The 20,298-nt window shown below is 41.5% G+C and overlaps 1 protein-coding gene across 3 annotated transcripts in view; it reads left to right on the forward strand.

The window, feature by feature from the left end:
* Lgr5 (leucine rich repeat containing G protein-coupled receptor 5) overlaps window positions 1–20,034 on the forward strand; it is a 127,679-nt gene extending 107,645 nt beyond the window's left edge. For 2 of the 3 annotated variants that reach the window (XM_052165411.1, XM_052165414.1), the window contains 12 exons: window positions 116–184; window positions 1,557–1,628; window positions 5,504–5,575; window positions 5,736–5,804; window positions 5,944–6,015; window positions 9,119–9,184; window positions 10,934–11,005; window positions 13,132–13,203; window positions 13,756–13,881; window positions 15,014–15,162; window positions 17,637–17,720; window positions 18,843–20,034. In XM_052165411.1, coding sequence (XP_052021371.1) covers window positions 116–184; window positions 1,557–1,628; window positions 5,504–5,575; window positions 5,736–5,804; window positions 5,944–6,015; window positions 9,119–9,184; window positions 10,934–11,005; window positions 13,132–13,203; window positions 13,756–13,881; window positions 15,014–15,162; window positions 17,637–17,720; window positions 18,843–19,930 — 2,011 coding nt within the window. In that variant the 3' untranslated portion in view covers window positions 19,931–20,034. The remainder of the gene's footprint in view (window positions 1–115; window positions 185–1,556; window positions 1,629–5,503; window positions 5,576–5,735; window positions 5,805–5,943; window positions 6,016–9,118; window positions 9,185–10,933; window positions 11,006–13,131; window positions 13,204–13,755; window positions 13,882–15,013; window positions 15,163–17,636; window positions 17,721–18,842) is intronic. The other variant, XM_052165413.1, reaches the window with a different exon arrangement.
* The last annotated feature ends 264 nt before the right edge of the window (window positions 20,035–20,298 follow it).

The raw sequence follows: 20,298 nt of genomic DNA on the forward strand, positions 1-20,298 counted from the left end.
AAAGAGAAAGAGGAACTTTCATTGATGAAATGGGTCTTTGGAATAGCATATCGACTTACCATGTAAATAGATTAAATAGCTCTTTTTACTGAAAACACCATTTATTTATTTCCAGAGATTTAAATTATAATAACCTTGATGAATTCCCCACTGCAATCAAGACGCTCTCCAACCTTAAGGAACTGTAAGTGTTAAGACAGGCTTGATGAATGAACTTTTATTCTTTGTAAATTTATTTTAAAATTGGCATGATTCTTATGTATAATAGCTGAAACGTTTTTAAGTTTATATAATAGTTAAGTGCACTTGAGTATGTTTTAACTGATTCCCATAATCAAAATCACCAGAATTTTAAAATTTGTATTTGACATCCCATATCTGTATGTACAAACATATATTTTATATTTATATATCCTATTTCCTAAGTGATTTGTATTCTAGTACCATTTACATTCTTTATATATTTGTAATACATCAATAATAGGGTTTACTTATCTGTTAAACATTTCAATGAATCGAGACACCTTTGAGTTGCATAAATATAAGATTACATGAATAAAATTATGTGTCCTCTGTATAGTGATAGATGCATTCACATATATTTTATTACATGCACTATTCTTTAAATGTTAGGTGAGCCTTATTTAATTTCTTAAGCACAATTTCACTAAAGGTAAACTCACTTTTGACCACTGGGTGGTTTTAATTAGCTTTTCCTTTTATCTAAAAAGAGAAAAAAAAAGAATAGCTTCTACAAGTACTGTATGTATTAGCACTTGAGAAAATATATAAATATATAAAATATAAATATATAAATATATAACCCTGGGACCTTATTTCCACAAAGCAGATGGATAGGATAGGTTGTTTATAAGGAAAAAGCCTTGTGGGCTCTATCTCAGAGAATCACATGTATATCAGCTGGGTAGCGTATTGGCAGAGTGAGACAGCCCTGCCACCCATGCGCATGCGCATGCGTACAGCCACGCACGGTCATTGAATCGGCGTCGCTGTCATTCAGACTACATTTGCCCCAACCAGGGTAATTGATTTCTTATTACAGACCCACTAATCCTTTTCCTCTTAAAGAGGTTCCTTAATTCTCTACTTTAAGGCGACTGCAGTCAATTTTCCCTTCTGCCAGCTTCAAACTGGGAGTGATCTTAATCCTCTCTCCAAAGATGGCTCCAGCTCAAGCTGTTAAGTGACAGTTCTTTATTGGCTATCAACAAAACGATTTTCCTTTTATAACGTAATGTCCTGTTTCCTCAAAGCACGGGTGGGATTTGCACAGCCTCTCTCCCTCTTCCAAGGCTGGCGCATGGGATTCCCTTTCCTCCTCCGCCTTTAATCAGGACGCTCATGGTTCGTGATGCAGGGAGGCGTGACCTGTACTCTGGTACTAAAGATGCTGATTATGGTTACATAGTAGGGCAAAGAGGGCTAGTAAATAAGACCACCCCACCACCACCACCACCACCACCACCAACAACAACAACACACACACACACACACACACACACACGACTTTCTATAATATTTGTCTCTCTTTCTAGAGGATTCCACAGCAACAACATCAGGTCAATACCCGAGCGAGCGTTCGTAGGCAACCCTTCTCTTATCACAATGTAAGTGGCCACTGCGCTCCATTTCCTTGTCCTTCCTGCCATATAACAGTTTTAAGTATATTGTGCATTTAAATAGAGTGTGATTAATGCTATGCGTTCGCGGCATTTTGTCACAGTCTATGCAGTAATCTGTACAGAAGTGTCGACGTTGATATATTTCATCAGGTTTCAACTACACATTGAAATGATACCGAAGATTGGTCTTTTAGGATCTGTGGCGTCCCTTACCTTACAGATGCCATCTCCCAGTGCCTGGTCACACATCACAGCTAATCTTTGGAGGGCTTTTGCTTACCTATATTGTCTAATGTACAAAACTGATTTTAGAACATCCAATGCTAGACCATTTAGTCATTCAAGAATTCAACCTAAGTCCTCTAGAAAAATAAATGATTATATACAAAAAAAGGGGTCACTGCAGTTTGTCTCTGGCTTAAACGGCTGCCGTGAGTGGTTAATAGAAGGAATTTTTATGTTTATGTTTATGTTCGCTGCCTGTTCATTCACAAACCCTAGCCTTGAGTCGAATCTGAACAAAATCATGATGTAATTCTAGAAAGGTGCATGTATTCTAGAAAGAAGAATGCAAGGACTCATATATTATAAAAAATAAAAATAGATTTATAATCACAGTGTATCAATAATGTTGTTTCACACTTAACATAGATAGAACATTTATTATGCATCAACATTAAGAAAATAAAAATGTGTAAATATTTGGTTGGCTTTTAGAGAAAAGATGCATGTCCAAAGCAGGGTTAGGGAATCACATTGGCCTTAGTGAGATCTATCACAGAGACAGTGAGGAAAGGCGGCCATTGACCCTGGCCTAAGGATACATACAGCTTGCCAGGGATTCTTCCCCTGCTAACTTGGTAGAGAGGCTTTCTGGAACCCTAAGTCATTTGTCACAGATGAGCTGTAAACCCCCACTTCGCCTTGACAACTGGGGGGGGGGGGAGCTAATACACAGGCAAACAGGATCATTCATCACCTCTGAAATGTGCTGGCAATATTTTGGCAAACTAAGGGCTTTGCATTCTATCACTGAATAAACATTAGTCCTCATTAGAGAGTATTTGCATATTAAAAGATTAGGGGATTGCGTGGGCTTGGCCACTCTTCCTTTCAGCCTTGGACTGGAGTTTAATCAGTCTTTTACATTTGCAACAGCCTTCCCAGCCTTCAGAGGCCTCTCCGCTTTCCACAGAGATGCACTTTCTCCCCCTCCCTCAAACTTGAGTCTCCATCTCTTGTCACCGCAGCCTTTCCAATGCACCTGCCTCTGTGTATGTTTTGCTCCAAGCCCTGTGAGCTGGTGACCCAGCCCTCATTTCTGCCTCTTCAATCTCCAACCCAATGCCTTCTTTTGCTCCTTACTGCACCACCTCCTGTTAGCCATGCTCTTTACCAGTACAGATGAGGTTGGCCTCCCTGTCTCCACCATCAACAGGGTTGCTTGAAACAGCATCCCCCTTGTCACTCTGTTGCTAGGAAACAGACATCCAGGATGCAAGCTCCTTACCCTTCTATCCACAGTCTTTCACAGCCAACCTTCCTTCCCCAAAGCTCTCTCCAACAAGGTCAGAACCCAGCTAAGCCAGGTGTGTGCCACACAAAGATTCATCCCTACACGAAGATGATTGGTTCTGTTTTTCATATGTGTTTCAAATGGTATCTCATGATATTTTTTTTACCCTCCCCCTAACAAATGAGAGAGCTGCCTCTAGGGACCACCACTACTTTTTACAGTGGTGGTGATACTTCTGCAGTACACGTGCAAGCACATATATCTATACCTTCCCAGTGTATACATATTTATACACATATACAAGTGTAATTATGTGCATATACATACCTAGTATAGTCAAGGAAAGTGTGCTGTGAGGAGAATTCCACTTGGAGTCAGAAAGCCACTCTTTTAAATTCTTTAACTTACTCTTCGAGAAGTCCATGCACACATACCCTGTATCTTGATCATGTGCAACCCAGGTTTCCCCTCCCCCATTGCAGTTCTTTTAATGATTGCCTAATCTCAAGGGAAGAGGTAAGCAGTGGGGTGGAAAGCGCTTAGATAGTGCTAGGTAGCAATCGTGTCAGGTACAGTGTGAGATGGCGCATTTGCTTTAGATTTTCCGGTTGTTACCCAAAGCCCATGACTAAGCTCGTTATTATTGTAGCTTAAATTGAGGTTCTGGGAGGTAATGAGACTTCCTGAATAGCTGAGCCTCGCTTTTCTCACCTGAGAATGAAGAACGTTGTGTCTCGGCCATAGACCAAAGTCGTTGCACAGATTGACTGCTTTGTCAGACAGAAGGGGGTGTGCTGTTGCTTGTTTGACCCCAGCTGATGCCAAGCTCCTTTAGGCAAGAATTTTTTATCATTCCTCTTGAACCTCCAGCATTTAGAAGGACTTCCAGTGATAGCTTCTTCAATCAACAAATCTTTTAAATCTCTGCAATCGCTACTTCACAGTTTGAGCATGGATTTGTTGAATTTAATTGAACTACCCCCATGACTCAGCTAAGAAATCTGTGTGGGGCTCCATTAACAGAGCAGTTCAGCTAGGCTTTGATTACATTGAAAAGTCTATAAAACAAAACGTTCTTAAAGTTTTAATAATGTCTCCTATTTTAGAGTCATAACAATTTCAAGAAAATTTTTTACACTAGATAAACCCCGCAGTATATTGTTTCTGCTCAGTAATGTGGAGTGCCTTGTAGATGCTATAGTAATTATATTTAAACAAAATAGATCTGTAAATATAGAGATAGTGATAGATAAATGATAGATAATACATAGATACATGTGATAGATAACAAATAAACACATATGATAGATGATAGATAATAAATGATAGATATATACATGATAGATAGGAAGATAGATAGATAGATAGATAGATAGATAGATAGATAGAAAAATAGATAGAAAAATAGATAGATATGATAGATATGTTAGATAGATACAATAAATAAATAAATAAAAATAGTTGATAGGTATAGATAAATGATAGGTAGATAGATAGATAGATAGATAGATAGATAGATAGATAGATATGGTAGACATCATAAAGATAGATAGTTGATAGGTATAGATAAATAATAGGTAGATTGATAGATAGATAGATAGATAGATAGATAGATAGATAGATAGATAAATAGATGATAGACTAAATTGCAACTTGAATTATGTTTTTGTTGAGTATTCAAAGCGTGTGTTGAGGCAGACAAAGTCTTTAAGTGCAGTTAGTTAATTAGTTAACTCAGGCACTTTTTTACTTTGTAACTATTATTCATATGAACCCTGCTGTGCAAATGTTAATTTTATCGTTTTTATTAATCTTGGAGGTAAACGTACAAAGTGTGGGTTTCATTGTAGCATCTTCACACATTGTCATTTTTCTTTGCCCTAAATCCTCCTCCTCCTCCAAAGTCTCCCCCCTTTAAATTTTATATAGTAAAGATTCATTAATCAAAAATCTCAGAAGGCAGACTAGTGAGATGGTTTAGTGGGCGGAGGCCCTTGTCTCCAAGCCTAAGAACTTGAGTTTGATGTTGCGAGCCCAGATCTACAACGTATCCTCTTGCACAGAAAGAACTCACTTCCTCAAGTCGTCCTCGTATTCCCACATGCACACTGTGGGAAGCACTGGAGTCCATGCACACACACAGAAACAAACGAATGAATGAATGATCTTGGAGTGTGAATGGAAACGCTTTCGATAGTCACTTAGAACTGAGTAGTCGGGTTGTACAGTCATCCGTGGAAAAAGCAATCAGTAAAATGACAAATGCACATTTGTAGATTTGTTGAAATATATATTCTCTTGGCCATCAGCTTTATTATAACACATCGGTGTTTGGATTTTTCAGACACTTCTATGACAATCCCATCCAATTTGTTGGAGTATCTGCTTTTCAACATTTACCTGAACTAAGAACACTGTGAGTGTCTATTCTCTTAAATGCTGCTTCTCCTCAACCTGTAATACTGCTGAAAAGACCAAATGAGTGCTACGCTAGAAGTATTTTGGGGGAAAAAATGGTAGTAAAAGTGAGTTCTTTCTAGAACCTTCTCCAGATAACACTTACATATTTCTCCTAGGACTTTGAATGGTGCCTCACAAATTACTGAGTTTCCTGACTTAACGGGAACTGCCACCCTGGAGAGCCTGTAAGTATCTGAGCAGACCCTTAGCTCCTCCCAGAACACTCATTAACTTTGAAGTTGATCAACCTCAACATCCATGAATCAAAACATGTCAGTGTGTGATGTGGGAATGAAAGAATCTGTCTGACTTGTGTTTTAACAGGACTTTAACTGGAGCAAAGATCTCATCTCTTCCCCAAACCGTCTGTGATCAGTTACCTAATCTCCAAGTGCTGTGCGTATCAGTAAGGCAATAATGTTGTATAAACAGGCAACTTCCATTTAGGGGTAAAATGGCAAACAGTATCTCAACAGTCATTGGAAATGAGGAGAAAGTTCTTTCCTTGCAGGTCTCCAGGAGGTCATGGGTCCCCTTTGCCTCCTTTGGGCCATGCTCCCAGTCATCACCCTGGTAGCCATGATAGCGTATCTTTGTTTTCAAGAGCGAACGGCTGCCCATTAGCGTTGTAGTTGGTATCAATTTCCCTTCAGAAAAATGAATGTGAACAAGCAAAAATAAATAAAAAAAAACCCTGCATTTCCTCTTCTAAAGGGTTTCTCGGAGTAGAATAGCTTAATGGATCAACAGCCCAATATTAATGTCAAAAATAAAATTATCAAACAGGCACCAGCCTTGATAGAGAGACTAAACATTTTTTGGTACAGTTATGGACAGCGTGTTCTAATGTTCCGTCTCGTGGCCAACCAGCTTGAATGTTATTTCCATTGCCTCCAATCTCAGTTGCCCCTTCCTTTCCCATGTTTTATAAAAAGTAGTAGTTTTGGTTTTTTTTCCCCCCGCCAACGCCACTCAACCCTCTTGTCCTCTTGAGCATCATTGAAATTCAGGATAAGGATGTTCACTCTTTTATGATACGGTTCTTCTCCCGTGGAATAGAAGTCCATCGCAATCAACCTATTATGCCAGCATAAGTTTCTCTTGGCATCTGAGCCAGCACAGTGCAGACGCTATGTAGGATGGGACTATCCTCTGCGTGGTTGATTCTGCCCTTCCTCATGGTCCCCAGGCTACCCTGTCACTGCAGATGCTGTGACACGGTGTGCAGTGGCAGCACTCAGGAGGCTTTGCCAGTCACACGTGTCTGAAGGAAGGCATGTAAAGCAAGCCTTGAACTAGCCCACACTTCTCTATGAGAAACAGCTACAGATATGGGAACTAGGAAGACACCGATCAAAGTCATGCTTCAAGAAAGCAATGGGATTTTCCTTTTGGTTACTTCTATCTTGTAGAGGCATGGTCACATAGTATTGGTGCACTAATGTCCCATAATGCTGGGATCAGATGACAACCTCAGGTATTGCTCTTTGCCCAGAGCAACTAGTACACTTTACCACTGAATCTCTCCTGCAGTCTTAGAAAAATCACATAGAATGTTGTTGGAGGCCAGATCGGGCTACGGAGCCATCTGGGTTAAGTAACAAGTCTGTCTCAAGCAAATAAACAAGCAGAAAAAGATGCTATTCCTTCTTGTTGGAACTTAAATTATGTGTATGTACACATTAGTGCTTCATGATAGCTTGTTGCCATTTTTAAAGTTCCACCTACAAAGCTCATTGGTTCTTTATGCCATACCTACTGTCAGGGTTCTTCTCTTTTAAGAAGAAAACCAATACCATTAATAAGTGCTCAGGCCAGCATATTAACCAAGAGAAACCTATTGATTTTGAGACTAGAAACCAGGACCTTGATCTCTACTATAGGGTTTTTTGGAAGCAATAGTCCAAGAGCTACACACCGTTGTTGTTGTTGTTGTTGTTGTTGTTCATTAACATATGGGATTTCATTGTGAGTGTGAGCTGCCCTCCTCTTGCTTTACCTTCATAGAAATTGCCCAGTCCACTATTTAGGCCACGTGATGTGTGTTCTTCACTGTCTAGCTGACATTCTTACAGAAGTAATCACACTCTGTACAATGACAGCCACGGTGTCACTGTCATAAGGTGATCCCAGGATTAAATTTAAGTAATGCTATGAATGTGGTGTCTATACAAGGAATGCTCGGTCAACACTAACCCTGGAATCGTGATGTAGAAGGCAGACGGAATGCACCACTGTGTCCTTATGTTCAGGGTTTTATGTGCTCCCTCCTGAGACATGCGTAAGAATGAGAAGTCACTCGATGGTTCAGCCTGTGATTCCCAGTTCCTGGGGAGGCTGAGGCAGGAGGACCCCAAGTTCAACAAGTGCCTGGGCTACACGATATAAACATAAGGAACAGTGGGCTCCCTGAGCAGCCTGAAGAAATTAGTGTCATTATCATCTCTGATAATGTATGTGCCCATTTTCATAAGTCATGAAACAACATGGCCTGTAGTGAACAGGTCTATTTTGCATAGATGTACAGGTTTTTCCTTTGTTTTGGTGAGTCTATTTTTTTTATTTGTTTAGGGGAAAGGGGATAGTCTTTCAAATCTCTAGTACTTATATACAAACTTCATTTGAATTATTTGTATGCAATGCAATAATTGAACTCTTCCTATATAAACCCCATTCATTCAATAAATGTAGGTTAAATGATAAGGATAGGATGAACTGATCAATTATAAGGATAGAATAATTTAATAACCTCCTAGAAAATAATACTGATTTTTTTCAGTTGTTTTGGTGGTTTTAAGAGTTTGAATCAAGCATGAAAATGGTTAGTTGATTAGCTGATAACTTCTAAAACATGAGACAAGATTTTTTTTTACCTCTATGTTACTTTATCTACTAGTTTCCTTTCTTTTTTTTTTTTTTTTTAACTTTCTGCAAATTACCATGGCTTGTTTTAGATTAGTTATATTATGGTATAAATATGTCCAGATGTTTTTGTTATTCTGTAATTTGTTGAGTTTTGGCTGAAACCTCTCTTAGATTTCCCCCCTCATGGTGATTGATTTCAAAGTTAGTGCTATGTTTTGAATGGTTGGGTTTTGTTTTTAAGTTGATTAGGAAAGAACCAGCAATGACTTGTGTTAGCTGTAGAGAAACAGCAGTTTCCAGAGACAAGGGCACAGTTATTTAATTTAATCTGTATTCATTTCAGTAAGATAAGAGCTAGAACATTGTAGATCATCACTAACAAAATAAATAAATTCATTAAGTAAATTATTTAAATCAATTAAAGGAGTATAACTTACATTTCAGTAAATATTTGAGCCCCTTGCCTAATCTAGTAATGCCTGTGTCTACCTGCTGCGTGTCAGGGCTGTGGGATTGTCCAGAGTCTGCCTCTGAGGCATGTCATATCGCGAGGGCTTTGAAGAGAAGAGGAAGATGCATTTCCTTAAGATTAATGTGTAACAGATTTTTCTCCTTTGCACCTCTTGCTTTCCAGAGATTTGTCTTACAACCTACTCGAAGACTTACCCAGTTTGTCAGGCTGCCAAAAACTTCAGAAAATGTACGTCTTTGAAAGTCTTTAAGTAACTCAGAAAAAAAAAAGTCAAAAGCCCAAATTCCTATTGTTCAGGGTTATTGGTTACTTCATCCAGGGCCTCACTGGCAATACCCTGGCATTGATCCTTCCTCCGTACTCGAGGTGTGGGGTGGACTGTGCCTGGGACGTTGGGTAATAGCGCCTTTCTCACCCATCCACTGAGGGTCAGTTTTCTCCTTTGTTTTTCCCAACTCAGTGCAATAGGGAATTGGGTGAGTCTGAGCTTGGGAATTTCTGCATTTCCATGCAGACAAGGTCTCTGCAACCCAGGCTGGCCTCAAACTTACTATGTAGCTGAGGCTGGCCTTGATCTCCCTCCTGGGCCTTCCTGTCTCCGTCTGAATGACGGACATATGTCCCACGGGCTAAATTCTCTCTTCCTTTCCAAATACAACAAAGCACCCACCTCCAATGGGTGGTGCTAGTTTTGAATAAGGCAAAACCTTGGGTTTGTTTCACAGTGGTCATGCCCACAGGCGATAACACATTTGTCACTGGAGGCGCCATGGATTCTTTCAGAGTTCCTCTTTTAAAAACTACTTCATCCACAAAATGTCAGCCATGTTGCTTTGTGGTAGGTCACCTTTCCATTTTCAAAAAAACAATATCAACCACCTCTCATTTCACACTTAGTTTTCCTCTCAAGGCCTTCGGGTGATGAAGGAAGAAAATGTAAATTCATTTTCTAAAATGTAAAGATATGAGGGGATAAAAAGATGGTTGATTCAGCAGTTAAGAGCACACAATATTCTTCAGAGACCAGAGTGTGGACTCCAGCACCCACACCAGGCAGCTCTCGACCACTTGTATGTCCAGTGTGAGGGCTCTAACTCCTCAGGCCTCCTCCACAGGCCTCCACACTCCCATGCGCATACCCACACACAAATACATAATGAAAAATCAATTGGACTCTTCAGATGACCTTTAATGGATACACTAAGGGCTTAGGAAACCATGAGAGAAAGGTGTTCTCAAATGTTTCTTTGCGTTGTTGGTGGTGCTGGTGCTGGTGGTGTGTATGTGTGTGTGCATATCAGAGGCAGGAAGAGAGAGGACAGGTGTTCATGTAGAAGACCACACCTGTGGAAATCAAAAGGCAACTTTGTGAAGTGAGTTCTCTCCTTTCACCTTTCCTAGTATTCCAAGGATCAGGGCAAATCAAACTCAAAGTCAACAGATTTGTGTGGCAAGCACGTCTACAGAGGAAATCTTCTCAAGGGTGCCTGTTGTGTTTTGTCTTTTGAGAAAGGCTCTCATGTATCTCAGGATAGCCTCATAGTCAAAGACGACCTTGACCTTCTGGTCCTCCTTTTCCTCGTGCCTGGGGGGGGGGGGCGCATGCACTGGGGGGGAGGGGTATGCACTAGCACACCTGGTGTATGCAGTGGTGGAACTGAAGCTGAGCCTTCTTGCTAAGCCACCAACCCTCCCGCTAGATGATGGCAGTGCATGTAGGGATTGTTCTATACTCCCCTGAGAGAACCAGCTTCTTGGAAAGAGAGGCAATACTTAGGTGAACGTAAAACGGGCACTGTGGTGTATGAAACAAAACCCAATCTCTTGATCGAGAGACAGTCACACTTCCTGTGAGAGCACCACCACGTGTCCTCTGCTCCTTTGATGAAGGACATCTAATCCGAGCATAAAAAGTTCTCAGAAGTCTGTCGGAAACATTAACTCTGACATCCATCTTTGGAACTCTTTCTTCTTCAGTGACCTGCGGCATAACGAGATCTATGAAATTAAGGGTGGCACGTTTCAGCAGCTGCTCAGCCTCCGATCCCTGTGAGTACCTCCTCCCGCACCCCCTCGGCCCTGACTACGTGTCTCTGTGGGACCTCCACGCCTGCGTTTACCGCTGCGTTACTATACATTTGTTTTCTTATTTAAAAAACAAAAACAAACAAAAAAGACAAATATTTGGCTCCTCACACTTTCCAGGAAGAAACTTAGAAGTAGTATGATTGTATCCAGGCATAGTATGTAGAGCTTTTAATCACAGTACGTGTGAGACTGAGGCAAGTATGTGTCTGTGACTTTGAGACAGTGTGGTCTGCGCAGCAGGTTCCAAAGTAGCCAGGGCTACATAGTAAGACCGCGTCTCAAAATATAATTTTTTTAAATAAAAAATAGGAGTGGCAAATGTGTGATTATGCAACCAATCCTTTAAAATGCACTCTTCATTTAAAAAAACGGGGTGGGGGGGGGTGGGGGTGGGGGGAGGCCAACCTGCTCAAAGGCCTTGCACAGAGCTCCTGTCTGCAACCTGGAGAATCAGAGAACAGAGCCCGGGAATCTGTGTGTTAGCAAACCTACCATGGTTTCAGTCTCAGTACGACTGTACTGCAAAATGCTTCTGCTTCTAAGGCAGTCGACATGTAAATATTTAATTTTGTTTTGTGATTTTAAAATGTCGGAAGTGTTTCAAGTCTGAGAACTCAAGTTCAATCCCTAGACCCACTTGAAAAGCCTGGTGAATTCTCACACACTTGTTATCCCAGTGCTGGGAGGACAGGAACGGGTGGGGCCCTGGGGTTTACTGACTGCCCAGCCAAGCCCCAAGCCCCAAGCCCTGAGCCCCAAGCCCTGAGCCCCGAGCCCGGAGCCCCAAGCCCCAGGAAGTAAGCTCTAACTCAGTGAAAAAACATGTCTCAAAAAACATGGCGGACAACATTCATAGAAAGACACCTGAGATACGATTCTGGCCGCCCCACTCATATGAAAAGAGAAAGATTTCCTTTAGAAACCACTCTGTGAGAGCTTGATTAGTCTATGGCTTCAATTCACTTGAAGTTACTCAGAGGCCCAGCGTCATGCACTTATCTGAACCTGAGAAACGTTGACTCTGATCGCTTCTGATTTTCTCTAATGTCCACTTCTTATCTTAATGTCGTAGACATTTCAAAAATGAAATCTCCTTAGAGGACTTTCTAGCATTTACAGGGCTGACCATGTGTGATGCCTAAAACCAAGGAAGGAGGAAAGGAAGGAGGAAAGGAAGGGGTCTTAAATTCATAGTTCATTTTTAAAAATATGGTAGTTCTTACCTCTGACAAGAATTATCTGGAGAAGTGTACACTAAGGATTTTACTCCTGTGAAATTATCTACACTTTGACATATAGGTATGGGCAGATAGACTTCCTTTCTCTGTAAAATATTTTTCCTTGCTTTGAAGGATTTTATTTCTAACATATGTTCTCTTCTATTTTACTTCTCTCTCAGTCAGGAATTTACTTGTCTGTATCTTTTTTTAACTATTTTTTATTATTTTTTTACACTTCATATTTTATTCCCCACCCCCACCCCATCCACCCTCTGACTATTCCACATCCCATACCTCCTCCCCATCCCTCTGTCTCCATGTAGATGTTCCCACCCCCACCCCACCTCACCTCAAACTCCCTGTGCTGGTCTCTTGAGAGTTAGGTGAGAATTTTTTGAAAGCGTCTCTGCTTATTTCAGGACCTGACGTACATATGCGGCATGCACAAATGACTGGTTCAGTTTCACTGTGTATCCAGGATCGTTCTGTAATTTAAATTCTGCTTTCTTGTCAGAGGGAGAGACACCCTGACGTTTGTTGACCTCTTCCCACTCCCCAATCTCCAGTCATTTTAGAAAAACTGCAATAAAAAAAAATCTATATCCATGTTAAAATCAACCTTTCTAGCAAGAAGCTAATAAGAACTAAAATATCCTACCTGATTATTTCAAACAGGGTTGATTTAAAGTTCTGGCTTTAGTGATTTTTTTTTTATGCTGTTATATCTTTATCTGAAGGAGAATTTGATGAGCCGGCTATGCCTCATTTAAATAGAAATTACATTGGGCAGATACTGGATACAGACGGTGAAATGTTGAGCGTTCTTTTTAACAGAATCTTCTCATTTGTCTTTAAAAAAACAAACAGGAATTTAGCATGGAATAAAATTGCTGTCATTCACCCCAAGGCCTTTTCTACATTGCCGGCTCTAATGAAGCTGTGAGTATTCCCTTGCTTATTTATGAGATGTTTTTCAATAATTAGGGATCATCTAGTTAATGAAAATGTTAGCTGACGTCACCCCAATGCATAACCAGTGTGCTGTGTTCTCCCTGCCTAGAGCTGGTTCCTGGTCAGGGAAGACAGGCCCTGCCCCTCTAGGGCCATAAGAGCCCTTATGGGGATCGCTGGGTGACAGCTGAGCAGTCAGTGCATTAAGATGAGAACTCATTCCTTCTCTCCTGCTCCTCCACTCTCTGCCAAGCCTTTTATTAGTCCTTCCTACTCGTTCTCAAATAAATGTATATTTCCCCTTGATTTTAGATTTGGCAAAATGAGGCCAAATATAGCACAGTTTTGATGCATTTAAAATGTGTTCCCCTACCGTTCTGATTGTAAATAGAAAAGCTATGAGAAACTAAAATCCACAGGGTTAGCTTTACCATTAAAAGTTCTGATTGAGCAGTATAATCGTCTTTAGGTTGCTTTTGTAAACATGCGCATTTTGTGCTGATGGAGACTACTAAAAGACAATTGTTTGATGTTCTGCAGGGACCTATCATCCAATCTCCTGTCGTCCTTCCCCGTGACTGGGCTACATGGTTTAACTCACTTAAAATTAACAGGGAACCATGCCTTACAGAGCCTGATACCATCTGCAAACTTCCCAGAGCTCAAGTGAGTTTGTCCTTAAAACGAACAAGATACGTTTGTGCTCGTGTGAAAGAACAGACGTGTGTTGTCGTGGTTTCGAAACTGGCGAGGTCACAAGGCCCTTGTGAATTGCATTTCATGCCCTCGAGTCCCCACCCCTGGGACACTGTGAGGACAAACCTGAAGTGGAAAACTGACTTCCTGACCACATTTCCTTTCCCTCTCAAAGAGGCTTCCTGGAATCACAGAGTTCATGGAAAGAGTTTAAAAAGCATCGGTCCGTGGGATATATAGTGGGCCGTGTAATTGAATAACATTGTAATAGTACCTGTACTTCTGTTTACAATTTTTCATTCATTGAGCATGTGTATGTTCTAATAAAATGGGCTAAATTAATTCTTGTTTGAGGAAGCAGTGTCCCTTAAAACTGCTATGCTTATTAACAATAAAGGAACATTTGTGGTTCTGTAAACTAAACTACAATCCTGGCTGCATATTTTAAAATGCAGAAAGTAATAAAACCCCCAAGAGATAATACAGAAGAGAGAAAAGTTTATTTTAAAACACCACCTTAAGCAACATTTTATGTTGTTTGTTTCTATGCTATGTTTTACGTCATTTAAGTTATTAGAATCTAAGCATGCATAGAACATTATGGTATATTTTAGTTAAGCAACATAATTTTGGTATAATTTCCCTAATGTTCACTTCTTTTTTTTTTTAAAGATTTATTTATTTATTTATTTATTTATGTATATGAGTACACTGTAGCTGTAATGATGGTTGTGAGCCACCATGTGATTGCTGGGATTTGAACTTAGGACCTTCAGAAAAGCAGTCAGTGCTCTTAACCACTGAGCCATCTCTCCAGCCCGGTAATGTTCACTTCTTAAACCACTTTATTATGGAAATTTTTAATCATTTAAATCCCATCCCTCTGCTTCCATACTTCTAAACACTTTGTGATGGCAAATTTTAATAGCCATGGTCCTAAGTATCACTAGAAGGAACAGCATTGTACCAATAGCTTATATTTTGGATTATTGGATTAGGTTAAACTCCAAAAGAAGAATCATCAGATGAAAAGATAAACATTATTATTTCACGCCCCAGTGTTCTCACGCACCTGTTTCTGACTTGTCTCCTTTCTGTGAAGGATTATAGAAATGCCGTATGCTTACCAGTGCTGTGCGTTTGGGGCATGTGAGAACGTCTATAAAATTTCTAATCAATGGATTAACGATGACAGCGTGGACAGCGTGGGCGGCCTTCATAAGAAGGATGCGGGGCTATTTCAAGCCCAAGGTAAGAGGTGATGTCATGGGGAAGAAACTGCAGTCAGAAATGTCTCGAAACATTAGCACGCGGGCCATGAAAGTCAGGAGTCCCCGTGTAACCACCCAGCCAATGGGCGATCCGTCTTACTCTTCAAAGACTCACAAGTCCAGAAGAATTGCCCCCTATTCTATGGGCAAATTCTCAGCGTTTTTATTTCTACTTAGGTCCACTTTAGCATACACAGTGTTCAAAGGTGATCATTCTATCAACATTTCCCTACATTTTTTATAGACTTTTATCCCTTTTTTTCAAATATCCTCCTGTACTCTCTCTGCAAGAGAAAAAAAAATGTGTTTATTTTCTGGCCTGGAGAAAGGGGGTGAGTGGGCAGACATTTGTAAATTCCTCCATATTCCAGCAGAAGGGCCTAAGAATTCATTTTCTCAAGCAACTAATTCTAAATCATGTTCCCCTCATCCCCCACAGGGGTATCTGTCAGGAAGGCGAGATGAGATCACGTCTGTAAAGCCTTGGCTTTCCTTGCAGTAAGACGTTACTTAAACAGAAAGCAATGTATCTCCACACCTGTGGGGATGAAGACGGCGCCTTGGGCAGCACCGCCCCCCCTCTCCCTGCCAACCTTGCGAGTCTGCACAAAGTCTAACAGAAAAGCTTCTCATTCTTAGGGCCACAGTGATCTGTTGATTTCAGCCAGTCTGCTACGTTTCCTTAACCTTTCCACAAACAAACAAACAAAGGCTGTTGCTTGGAGGAGCTAACAGTCTTTGTTTGTTTGTTTGTTTGTTTGTTTGTTTTAGGTCACACTCTTCCTTCAGTTTCAAGCCCGTCCTGTCCCATCAACTCTAACCTCTTAAAACTTTAAAATTTAAAAACATAGAGCCCTTGGGCTGCCGAGATGGCTCAGTGGTCAAGAGCACTGACTACTCTTCCAAAGGTTCTGAGTTCAATTCCCAGCAACCACATGGTGGCTCACAACCACTTGTAATAGGATCCGATTCCCTCTTCCGCGGTGTGTCTGAAGACAGCTACAGTGTACTTACATATAATAATAAATAAATCTTAAAAAAAAAAAAAAGAGCCCATTATCTTCCAGACATTCCATCCATCCCTGGGACTACATAATAACACCAATGACCTTCATGGAGTTAATTTTTTAAGACTGGCGATTCTCAGCCACGAGCCACCACGTGTTAGAGTGGCACAGAAGGTTTTGACAAATTACTGATGCCAGAGCGGGGGAGGGGACTGAGTTAGTCAAGGGCCTGGTGTGTAAGCTTGATGATCAGAGTTTAGACTTCCAACATCCACATTAAACAATAATGATAATGAGGTGGGCCGGGGCATCTAGCACCTGTAATCTTAGTGTTGTGAGACACAAATAGAAAAATAACAGCGTTAAATGAGCAGCCAGCCCAGCTGAATGGGTGACTTCTGGGTTCAGTGAGAGACCCTGTCTCAGGAGATAAGGAAGGGAAGTCACTGGGCAGCCTAAAACCTACCTATGACATCTATGGGTAAACTCACAGTATTTTTATTTCTACTTAGACCCTCCTTAGCACACACTGTGCTCAAAGGCGATCACCCTATTAATATTTCCATACTTTTCACGTATTCTTTTGAGTATCATATATAAACACATACACACAGAGAGAAAGAGAGAATATTGATTCTCAAGTCTCACACAAAACCAAGAATACATGCATCATTAGGAAAAGTATATCAGCCGGGCAGTTGTGGCATACGCCTGTAATCCCAGCACTCTGGGAGGCAGAGGCAGGCAGATCTCTGAGTTCGAGACCAGCCTGATCTACAAAGTGAGTTCCAGGACAGCCAGGGCTATACAGAGAAACCCTGTCTTGAAAAAACCAAATCCAAAAAACAAACAAACAAAAAAAGTATATCAAATTACAACTTTTTTTGGCATAGCTTTCTAAATCATGTACCTCACTGTTACTTTGTCTTTTGTAATGCAGAATCCCCCAAGGGGGGAAAAACTGATTTTTCATCTCGTGGTCAGAGAAAGTAGCCTAAAACATTTCCGTTGTAGCTATTGTAGTGTTAAAAAAATGGGTCAGTCCTCCTTCCAAGTTTCTGAGGAGTGCTGGCGACCAGACCTGGGCCTTCCAGCATGCTAAGCAAATATTCTACCACTAAGGTCTCCAGAAAACAGAATAAAATATGCTTCCTGCACTGGGAAATTTAAAACCATCACAAGCTCCAGGGACCAGCAGAATCAGCAGGCTTGGGTGTTTTAACCTCGAGAGTATGGGAACACTCCTCCTCAGCCCCTATTCTGCTGCAGTACAGCCAGAGTAGATGGAAGTGGACATCAACAAGGAACTTTCTTACAGACCTGCAGCAAAGTCTTGCCTTCATTTCTTCTTTGTGATAATTCACGTCTTGAGGGCAAGCCAAGACTACGTGAGGCTTCTGGTACAGAAAGACGGAGCTAACCATTCCAGCGTTTCTCATTCCTTCAGATGAGCGGGACCTTGAAGATCTCCTACTTGACTTTGAGGAAGACTTGAAGGCCCTTCACTCGGTGCAGTGTTCGCCTTCCCCAGGTGAGAGACACATCAGAACTACCTCGGTATCAAGGGTCACTTGAACTCTGAGGCGTTTTGGCCACTGTGGCTATATTTCAAAAGCGAAATCTCTGCCACTGTGTCTGACCATCAGAACTTATAAAATACGAATAAGCTCCAAACCCCTAGAGTAATTCTCCATTCACAAATAGAACTTTTGTGGAGAAGGGTTGACTCGGGCTAATACAAACTAAAGAGTTAGTTCGGAGGCATGGCGGATTTGGATTTAAAAAGCAATATTATGACTCAACATGGACTGGTACCCCCTAGCCTTGCTTTACACATAATCAATACATTTTTTAATAATTTAGGTCTTTATAAATAACCATTTAGGGACTAGGAATTCAGCCCAAGAATGAAGTGCTTGTTTAGCATGCTTAGGACTCTGCCCTTGCTGGGTGTGGTGATACGCGCCTTTACACCCTACTCTATACTTGAGAGGCAGAGCTGGTAGGTCTCATAAAGCTCAAGGCTAGCCTGGTCCATATAGTCCCAGGATAGCCCGAGAAAACCTGTCTTTTAAAAAGCAAACAAACAAACACACAGCAAAAAAATGTACATGAATACAAAGAGAATGTGGATGAATTTTAAAATATTCAATTCATTAAACTGTCCTATTCCTAGGGGAGAAACAGTCGGTAATTGAGTAGGGAAAGGCAATGATTAATAATTTATTCCCAATAAATGTGTTCCTTGCTCCCTACGATGTTCCTAAGGGCATGATCCTGCTGCCACTGTGTGTCTCATATGGCCCGTTTCCCCAGGAGTCTCTTTCTTGGACTGTGGAACAATAGAAACCATTCAGAAGGTCTTAGTGAGAAACTCAGGAGATCTGTCTTTCACACTGGCCCCACTACAATGTCTTGGAATTAAAGTTTCCCATTTTTATTTTTCTATATGTCCTCTGGAAACACAAGAACCTGGGGCATCGATGGGTCAGTGCTACAGAATCTCCAAGGCGGTCCCCCCACTTTGCATTAAGGAAGAGCAGGGCACAGCGGGCACTGCGGTTACAATGGCGGTTACTGACCTGTCTCTTGGCAAGTTTGCTACATCTGTCAGCCCAATCGGATACAACCTCTCTCTTCCTTTCCCCCTCAGGTCCCTTCAAGCCCTGTGAGCACCTGTTTGGTAGCTGGCTGATCCGAATCGGGGTGTGGACCACGGCAGTACTGGCGCTTTCCTGCAATGCCTTGGTGGCACTGACAGTGTTCAGAACCCCTCTGCACATCTCTTCCATAAAGCTGCTAATCGGGGTTATCGCGGTAGTGGACATCCTCCTGGGGGTCTCCAGTGCTGTGCTGGCTGTGGTGGATTCCTTCACTTTTGGCCGTTTTGCTCAACACGGCGCGTGGTGGGAAGATGGAATTGGTTGCCAAATCGTTGGCTTCTTGTCCATTTTCGCTTCCGAGTCATCCATCTTCCTGCTCACTCTGGCAGCGCTGGAACGTGGTTTTTCTGTGAAGGGCTCTTCAAAGTTTGAAGTGAAGGCTCCCCTTTCTAGCCTGAAAGCGATCATTTTGCTGTGCGTGCTGTTGGCCCTGACCATTGCCACGGTCCCCTTGCTAGGAGGCAGTGAGTACAATGCCTCTCCGCTCTGCCTGCCCTTGCCCTTTGGGGAGCCCAGCACCACGGGCTACATGGTGGCGCTCGTGTTACTTAACTCTCTCTGTTTCCTCATCATGACCATTGCCTACACGAAGCTCTACTGCAGTCTGGAGAAAGGCGAGCTGGAGAATCTTTGGGATTGTTCTATGGTGAAGCACGTGGCTCTGCTGCTCTTCACCAACTGTATCCTTTACTGCCCCGTGGCTTTCATATCCTTCTCCTCTTTGCTAAACCTCACATTTATCAGTCCTGAAGTCGTTAAATTTATACTTCTAGTGATTGTCCCACTTCCTGCATGCCTCAACCCGCTTCTCTACATTGTCTTCAATCCGCATTTTAAGGAGGATATGGGCAGCCTGGGAAGGCGAACCCGTTTCTGGACAAGATCAAAACACCCAAGTCTGCTGTCCATTAACTCAGACGATGTTGAGAAACGGTCCTGTGACTCAACCCAAGCTTTAGTATCCTTCACCCATGCTAGCATAGCCTATGACTTGCCTTCCAATTCCGGGCCATCGCCAGCTTACCCAATGACTGAAAGCTGTCATCTCTCTTCAGTTGCATTTGTCCCGTGTCTCTAGTTACTGTGAGAGAGGAACGTTTTTAAGAGTTGGAAACCTGAAAGATGATTTGTATCAGAGCAGTAGCTAAGAAATGCTGAGCTGAAACCTAGCTTAAAACACAAGCTAACGTCTCTAAATTAGTGTGGAAACGCTAATCCCTTAGAGCCAGAGAGCAATGATCAGTCTAAACTCTGCTTGTATCATTTCTTCAGCTAAGAAATAAGTAAATCCATCAAGTCACGTAGATGAATCAGAAGAGAAAAGCAGACTGAAATGCTCTTCACAAAAAAGCTCTCTGGTTTGAATTGGATTCCCTTCAAACTCACCATCACCTGTAGTGGGATGTATTTGTTGTGGGTGTATTTAAATCCACAAATTCCTTTTTT

Source organism: Apodemus sylvaticus, chromosome 20, assembly GCF_947179515.1.
Source record: "Apodemus sylvaticus chromosome 20, mApoSyl1.1, whole genome shotgun sequence".
In the NCBI taxonomy this organism is placed as follows: Eukaryota; Metazoa; Chordata; class Mammalia; order Rodentia; family Muridae; genus Apodemus; species Apodemus sylvaticus.